This window comes from Sardina pilchardus, chromosome 13 (genome assembly GCF_963854185.1).
Source record: "Sardina pilchardus chromosome 13, fSarPil1.1, whole genome shotgun sequence".
In the NCBI taxonomy this organism is placed as follows: Eukaryota; Metazoa; Chordata; class Actinopteri; order Clupeiformes; family Clupeidae; genus Sardina; species Sardina pilchardus.
The window spans coordinates 12025658-12034753 of NC_085006.1; the positions used below are offsets into that span (position 1 = coordinate 12025658).

Consider the following 9096-nt stretch of genomic DNA (forward strand, 5'->3'; position numbering starts at 1 on the left):
ACTTTGTCTATATCAATAAAAACTAAAACCAAGGCCTGTGAAATATTTCTGAACAAATCATCTGTCTTCATATATTTTTCAGACCTTGCCATTCTTTCATTTTTATAGCTGGAAAAACATGCCATGTTTGGGCATTAATGTCCATAGCCTGTCCAAATGTTCTAGGAAGATCAACTCATAAGCATGTATACAGTAAACAGTTTAAAGTCTGTACTAAATGTCTCTTGATTTTTGAAAGGGCCATAGATTTAGGAAAAAATTGCATTAAATGTGATATTTAGGGTATTTAAAAAAACAGGGTTTTTTTTTTCACTTGGTATCAGTTTATTAATGTTTTCCCACAATCTCCGGAACAAATGACCATGACAATAATAAGAATACAATAAGGCATGTTTGTATTTTTGTGTCATTTTCATGCAACTGAAATGCTATGTGGGGTAGGTAGAAAGATCATGAAAATCTATGTGGAAATAGCAAGCTATTGTATGTAGTGTGTAAAGTACTAATATTGTACCAAATCCCAGTCACAGAATAGATGCATGTAGATGGTGTTTTGGGAACTCCAGAACTACCCTCCCATATTGTGACTGTAGTTCATGTACAGTCAAATTATTCATTGCATGACTTTGCACTTTGTCTGTCATTTAAATTAGGGCCCATAACATGTAATAACATCATCTAGTAATAGTATGATGTAGTTAATGTCATTGACATTGGTTCCATATGCAACCAGTAGTAGTAATACTACTAATAATAATATTACGCCTCTCACAAGCCCAGGGTTATTATATATTGTGAAGACAACCTATAGTGTAGATGAGGCAGAGAAATTGGTTATGGAAAAAGTCTGACTGAATACAAAAAGATAGTCACAGAGAGATTGAATAAGAGAATGCGAAGAAGAGAAGGAGTTTGGGGAGAGGGGTGCTGGGGCATGATCCTGTTAAACATTAATGTCCTTGTACGGAAACTCCAGGCTGCGGGAGGGGTCTTTAATGAGGCTGAAGGTTCTGGTAATGCAAAATACGTGTGCCCAATTATGAAATCCGATGACGTAATCTCTTTTGCTCTCCTGTATTTGTCTTTGGGGGGTTGACTGTATAAGTGACCTTGATAAACCACTGACTACATCACATATTAAAAGAGCAGACTGGAACTCACTGATCACAGACATCTATTGGAGTCAAGGAACATCTGTTAACTAATGCTCTGCTGTTTGTTTGTTTTTTCTTTAACTCTTATATAAATGTAGAAACTCTGCCTGCCAGAATACTAACATCGCTTTAGACTGTTAAACCTCTTTTAAATGCCTGAGTGAAAAAACAACCAAATATGACGGACAACAGAACTGTGAATGTTTTCCTGTCGGTTTTTACAATCGGTAGCTTTGACTTGGCACCCCAAGAGGCCTATGCTACTGTTGTCATTGGAATTATAATTTATCTATTTGCAATGTGTGCTAACTTGCTTCTGCTAGGTATCATAGCTGTCCATGTACATCTGCATCAGCCCATGTACATCCTGCTGTTCAGTTTATCTTTCAATGACATTATAGGCTTGAGTGCCATGGTTCCACCAGTTGTCTATAACCTGATGTCAGAAAACAGACACACAAGTTTCCTTGCATGCCTGTTTCAAGGATTATGTATACACTGGTATGGTGGTGCCTCTTACCTCATATTGTCAGCAATGGCTTTTGATAGATACATAGCTATATGCCACCCTCTTAGATATCATGCAATTATGTCCAAAGCTGCAGTCAAGTATATCTTAATATTATGCTGGTTCATTAATTTTGTACTGGTGGGGTTTGTATTTGGGCTCACATTGCGTTTTCCATTTTGTTCAACAAAGGTCCCGAATTTCTACTGTGACAATATGTCAATGCTCAGAATGACCTGTGCAAAGGACATCACCATAAACAATGTTTACGGTTTATTTATCACAGGCTTTTATCATGGACTTGGTCTGTTTTCAATTGTGTTTTCGTATACATTTATTCTAATTGCATGTTTCAGAAATAAGGACTCAGATGCTAGGTCAAAGGCTTTGTATACATGTGCTACTCACTTCCTTGTGTTTGTGGTCTATGAATGCTCTGCTGTTGTAGTTGTTCTCGTATACAGAATTCCTCAAAGCCCTGTAAATCTGAAGAAGTTCATGGCAATGTCATTTGTGTTATTTCCTTCTTGTCTCAATCCAATCATATATGGAGCAAAAACAAAAGAGATCAAGCAGAAGATAATACAGTTATACAACCACAAAATATTTCACAGAAATGCTTTGGGAAAACTGAACACAGTCAACTCAATAACTGGGTGAGCCTCATTTGACATCTTATGCTAAAATTGAAGGGCCATTTGATATCTTTGTATGTGTTCTTCTAATAAGTGACTACTGTATATAAGATATCTCCATTACAACATTCTTGTTTTGAATAGAGTGTATGTTTAAGTGTTTCTTTTTTGGCAGATACTTTTGTCCATAGTGACCTACAACAATGTCAATACTTATTACATTATCATTCAAATAAACTTTTAAAAAAAGGCATGACTGTAAACAGAATTAATGAATTAGATAATCAAATAAGTAGATTGGGTAAACAGATGAGTCTTGAAATGTTTTCTGAGTACGGAATTTATTGTAGGTGTTTCAGATCATGTGTACTGTAAAATGTACTTTAATTTGTGTAATAGGCAGAAGGACCATGTGAATAGTAAAAAAATGACACAGTTTTAATCAATTTCAAACTGTTTTTTCAAAAACGATCTTTCCACAGAGCGAAATACTAAACATCAGCTCAGAGAAGCCAGTGTATGTCCATGTTTATTCTCTGATTTCTCTGTCTATGATAATTGTAAATGAAAAACCTTAAAATACTGCACTTAAATACTACTTTGTCCATTATGTTTGTACTTTTATTAGTGGATCACCCGTAAAACATCCACCTACCAAATGTGCAATATGTTGGCATGAACAATACACAAAGTAGCTTACTACTCTTTGTGTGGAATCAGGCTCTAAGTAACACCTTTTGAGTTTTTACACAGACAAACTCACACTGGCTCTCATCAGTTGTGTTTGTGTCTTAAAAAGATGTTGGGAAAAGGCATGTTTCCCATGTCTCTGTAACTCACAAAACAATGCACAGTGTCCATATCTCAGATAATCTGATACAGTAATAGTCCACACTGCTTTGACCACTACCATGACTCTTACAATGTAGTAACCTTGTAATACTTGCAGTCTAGACAGATCTGTAGTAAACTTCTAAAACATGTAACTAGCCTGTTGCATATTAGTTATACCTGTAACACACCTACATACAGCATCTGTCTGATAGGGACTGTCATGCACTTGCCTGGAACAACTTATTTACACAAATATGTGTTCAATAATCAGAATAAGTCAGAAGCAGGTGCATCATCGAAAACCATTTATTTTGCCAATAGTAATGATAACATAGCTGCACAGAAGAAGTAGATGTGGATTAATACGATCTCACCCTAACTATCTAATGTGGGCAAGTAACTGATTGTGAAATAGAATATTAAAGAAGAAGAACAATGACAACAATTTATAATGTTTCATAATACAATCTTTAGAGAGAAAAAATCCTGAATAGGCCCCATTCCTATGTAAAGGTCAGAAAGTACTCTGTGCTTCCCTCTGGTGGTCAGGGTAGCAGCTACCACTGTGAGGTGAAAATGAGAGCCAGTTCCTTAAAGGTGACGGCGGATTTCATAATCCACACCGCAGTAGAAGATATCAGAAACTCCAAGAAAAGTTTTTATGATTTAGCCTAAAAGAGATACAAGTATAGGATACAAGAATAAGAATAATAGGAATAGCCCAGTCTCAGCATCTATGGCTGAACTTTTCTGACCTCCTGGAGAAAGAATGGCTACCCCTCCCCAATGCCCTGGTCTCACCTTATGGTGTGTTTGGCCAGGACGATGCCACACTGAGAGACAGATACAAACACACTCAGAAAGATGCTTTGGAGACATTTTCATAAGGGCCGCACGGTCTCCATCCTTCAATGCCTGAAACTGATGGCTCTGCCCACTACAGCCTCAGCAGCAGTGCCACTCGGCCCTCTGCGCATGCATGTATTCCCAGCCTACTAGCCACAGTGTCAACCCCTCTCAAGACAAACACAGGAGGCTGACAGTGGACAGTGGACATTACTGGTCAGCTCCATCTCCATGGCTGGGGTGCCGTGTTTGAGGGATGCACTGCCAGAGGTGTGTTGATGCTGTCAATGAAACACCTCCACATAAATGATTGCAACTGTATTTCTCACACCAAAACACTTCGAGAGTCAATTAGCCGGCTATCGTGTCCTGGTCAGAATAGACAACACAGCCACAGTGGCTCATATCAATCATCAGAGTGGCCTGTACTCTCGACATGCAAAGACCTGTCACAGGCACAGGCCAAGATTTGGCATCCAAATCCACAGATCTGACAGCTGACCGCCTGGCTTCTGAATGGTGCAGTTCTCCTGAAACCATTTGAAGTGTGAGAGCCACGTCTACGAGAGCGCACTACACACTTAAAGTGGAAAGTGTTTGCAGACTGGTGCACTGATAACAATCGTCATATCTCTAAACGCTGTCATATCCCATTGAATCAGTGCTTATGTTCCTACATCACTTATTAGGGCTTGGACACTCAGCATCCACACTAAAGGTTTATTTGGTTGCTACTTCTGCCTGCCATTTAGGCTTAAATAACATGGTGCTCATGTCACACTTCCAAAAAGGCACAGGGGTCCTTTGACCACACCATCCTCTACATCAATTTCACCATGGGACCTGACGGTGGCGCTCAAAGCCCTCTCCAAAGCACCTTTTGATAATCTGGATGAGGATAGAGCTCAACGTTATTGCTCAAAGCCTTCCTCGGTGCCCCAACTTTGGTCAAACAAGTGAGTGATCTTACTGAGAGCATTGTCTATGAAGACAGATGACTCTAAGATGGTAATCTCAACCCAAACTCATTTTAGGGTTCTGGCCTCAGCCCCGAGAATAATTGAGCTGCCTGCCTCCAATGATTGCCAGGGCCATAGATCAAGTAGGAATGTTGCATAGTGTCTTCTCTTGATGAATGATGTATGAATTTTGGCAGTAGCGTAAAATGGCTTATGATACTGTAAGTGTAGCCTAAACCCAGCAGGAGCTCTTGCCCTGGTGCTTGCCTATAGACTAAATTATAGTCCATAGTGTAAATAGGGCTATTGATTCATAAAAGAAGTAAAGCAGCAGACATTGCAAATAGATCAATTAGAATTCCTATGGCAGCAGTCACATACTTTAGGCCGCTTTGGCAGCCGTGGCCTTAGGGCTTCGGACTTGGAACCGGAGGGTTGCCGGTTCGATCCCCGACCAGTCCACGGCTGAAGTGCCCTTGAGCAAGGCACCTAACCCCTCACTGCTCCCCGAGCGCCGCTGGTTGGGCAGGCAGCTCACTGCTCCGGGTTAATGTGTGATTCACCTCACTGTGTGTTCACTGTGTGCTGTGTATGTTCACTAATTCGGTTAAATTGGGTTAAATGCAGAGAAACGAATTTCCCTCACAGGATCAGAAAAGTATATATTCTATTCTATTCTATTCTTTGGGTGCTAAGTCCAAGTATGCCCATCGTAAAGTTGTTGTAAAGATATTTAATATTAAGATATTAAAACCACTAAATAATATGGGAATGAACTGAGGTTAGTGGTTTTAATATCTTAATATGAAACATCTTTCCACCACCGTTGATGATCAGCTGCAGTATGGCAGCAGTCACATTCTATATTCTAAAACAGACCATGTATTCCGTGTTTGGACCTTACGTTGTTCATGGGGGTATTGGGAGACTTGTACTTCCTTTTAATCTCTAAGTTACCGGCTAAACCACAGTGCCTGCACCACACTCGGGGCTCAAGTGTCCACAAACCACAATTTCTATATGAATTTAGAACCTATGCCTGCTAGATTAACATTATTTAAATGCTAAAGCTCTCTTTCTCAATTTCAGCCATGGCCTCGGGCATGTGCTCGATGATGAAATCAGATGATGCATTCAGTTTTGCTCTTCTCTGTTTGTCTTTGGAGGACTGACGAGTGGCCTTTATAAACCACTGACTCATGTATCCAAAGGACAAGACCTGGTTGATCACTTTTATTGGAGTCACGGAAAATCTGTTAACTGATGTTCTGCTGTTTTACTAATGAGCCTCTGTTAAATACCTGAGTGAGAAAACTATGCAGTATGACGGACAACAGAACTGTGAATGTTTTTGTGTCATTGTTTACGATGGGTAGCTTGGATTTAGCACCCGAAGCGGCCTATGTGACTGCTGCCATTGGAATTTTTATTTATCTATTTGCAATGTGCGCTAATTTGCTTATTTTAGGAATCATAGCTGCCCAAGTACACCTGCATCAGCCCATGTACATTTTACTGTTCAGTTTGTATGTCAATGAAGTTGTAGGTCTCACTGCAATGGTTCCACCAGTGGTCTATAATCTGCTGTTGGAACACAGATACACAAGTTTCTTTGCATGCTTCTTTCAGGGTTTACTCCTACATTTGTATGCTGGTGCCACCTTCTTCATTTTGTCAGCAATGGCTTTTGATAGATACATAGCTATATGCCACCCTCTTAGATATCATGCAATTATGTCCATAACTGTAGTCAAATATATCTTAATATTATGCTGGTTAGTTAATTTCCTTCTGGTGGGTGTTGTATTTGGGCTTACCTTGCGTTTCCCAATTTGTTCAACACACATCACTAATTTCTATTGTGACAATATTACTATACTGAGGATGACTTGTGCAAAGGACATTACGATAAACAATATTTTTGGCTTATTTATCACAGGTTTTTACCATGGAGTTGCTCTGTCTTCTATTGTATTTTCTTATACATGTATTCTAATTGCCTGTTTCAGAAATAAGGACTCAGATGCTAGGTCAAAGGCTTTGTATACATGTGCTACTCACTTCCTTGTGTTTGTGGTCTATGAATGCTCTGCAGGTTTAATTGTTCTTATATACAGAATTCCTCAAAGCCCTGTAAATCTGAAGAAGTTCTTTGCAATGTCATTTGTTGTTTTTCCTTCCTGTCTCAATCCAATCATATATGGAACAAACACTAAAGAGATAAAGCAGAGGATAAAACAGATATACAACCACAAGATATTTCACAGATCTGCTTTGGGAAAACCAAGACAGAACACAGTGAATACAATAACTGGGGGAGGATCAGTTGATATCTAATACAAATATGGTCCCTCAATTTTAGCATATATTCTTCTAATAAGTCATTGTCTTATGATACCTCTCAATGTCCTTGCTTTGTATAGAGATTACAGAATATGGCATATACGGGGCAATGTCCATGCTTTGTATAGAAATTGTGGAATATGGTATTTAATGTTAACCTGGGAACTCTTGATTGGGAAGTGTCCGCAACGCTTGCATCATGACGGGCACTAACCTTGAAATCATTGGCCTTACTAATCACACTGGAAATGACATAGCATAACGTTTCTTCCTTGCCTACATTTTACAAACTGTTTAACACATTATCGGTTTCCCCTCTCACTGCCAACTGGCCTGACTTTTTTCCTGTCTGAGGGAAACTGTATGTAGGAAAATGTAGGTTCACTGGCAAATCTAGCCTAGCCTACTGCTACATGTGTGGGCCAATGTTTGTGCTGTTACAGGTTTTATTAGGCATTACCTACATCTACCATGATTGCAATTACAAATATTTATGAACATGACATGTGCTGCATGTGTATTTGTATGTTTGATTTTATTACCAATGTCAACTTGATTCTAACTTAAACAAAATGTCAGTAGAAGTAAATAAATGTTAAGATTTGGAATGCATCTGTTGTCTTGTGATGGTATTGACAAACAGATGACTGGAGAGAGTAGGCCCCACTGTATTTACCTATCCATATCAGCAGGATCCAATACCATAGGCAGGCTAGGGCCCATTAGTTGGCTGCGCAGTGCCATCTAGTGGGCCAGGAAATGTTTTCAAATTGAACTGCTCTTCTTACAGTACAATATCTAATCTTAACAAAAATGATATGTTTTAGATAGTTATGGTTATGGTCATAGAATTTAACAACACAATAGTTCAATTTAAACAGTAAACAACTTTTTAATAAAAAAAAAAGTTGTTAAACCTGCATTAAGCAAATTAGTAATAGCAAATTATCATGATGATTATTACTGTTCTCTTCATAAGAAGGTACTTTGTATTATTATTTTATTATTGTTGAGTTAAATGGTCATAAAAAATAGCATTTGGCTCTGCTGCTCTGATTGCTGCAGCTGCTTGCCAAATCTGGGCAATAATAAAGAAGAGTCTTGGGCCTGACTGTAATGTTTACCAAGAGTCTTGGGCCTGACTGTAATGTTTACCAAGTTGGTTTAAAACCTAGAATACAGAAACACCAATATATGAAGTGTGTGTGTGTGTGTGGGGGGGGGGGGGGGGGGGGGGGGGGGCTCATTGTCAAAACGGCTTGAATGCATGAAGGACAATGATACAAGTATGAATAGATGGGCTTTAAGGCAGAAACGGTTGAGAACCCCCTCCTTGGGATATTTTGGAGACGCTCACAGATGGCGACAGATAGAACCAATCCTGACCATAGCTTGGTATCAGAAGCCAGGAGTTCACATCTTTAGGGCGATTCAAGTTAACAGAGCTGACCGTGAGAAATTAGGCGTTAAAGTTCAGGTTGAGTTATTGATTCTTCAGTTCTGCCTTAGACATGTGGAAAACTGCTTCAGAGAAAGGGAGGCTTGTTGATGGTCATCTTGAAGTTCACCTATTTCAGTTGATCCCACCACCTGGATCTTTGTGATGTATGTATGTATGTATGTATGTATGTATGTATGTATGTATGTACAGTATGTGCCTACATATAATAAGAATAAGTGATAACTTTTGTCTAATTAAAACACTTTCTTGTGTTTTCAAGATTTCTGAAAATGTGTTTTGTACCAAAATATGGTGGTTTTGAACTTTCCCCCCATGTCAAAGTTCTGTTAATGCTACTCAATAATACACATACAAC

General features: G+C 39.0%; 1 protein-coding gene across 1 annotated transcript; it reads left to right on the plus strand.

Moving 5' to 3' along the window:
- The first annotated feature begins 1689 nt into the window (after positions 1–1689).
- LOC134100101 (olfactory receptor 52I2-like) lies at positions 1690–2322 on the plus strand. The gene is made up of 2 exons (XM_062553150.1): positions 1690–1763; positions 2127–2322. Exons 1-2 carry the CDS (start codon positions 1690–1692, stop codon positions 2320–2322), a joined length of 270 nt encoding a protein of 89 aa, XP_062409134.1.
- Positions 2323–9096: the final 6774 nt, after the last annotated feature.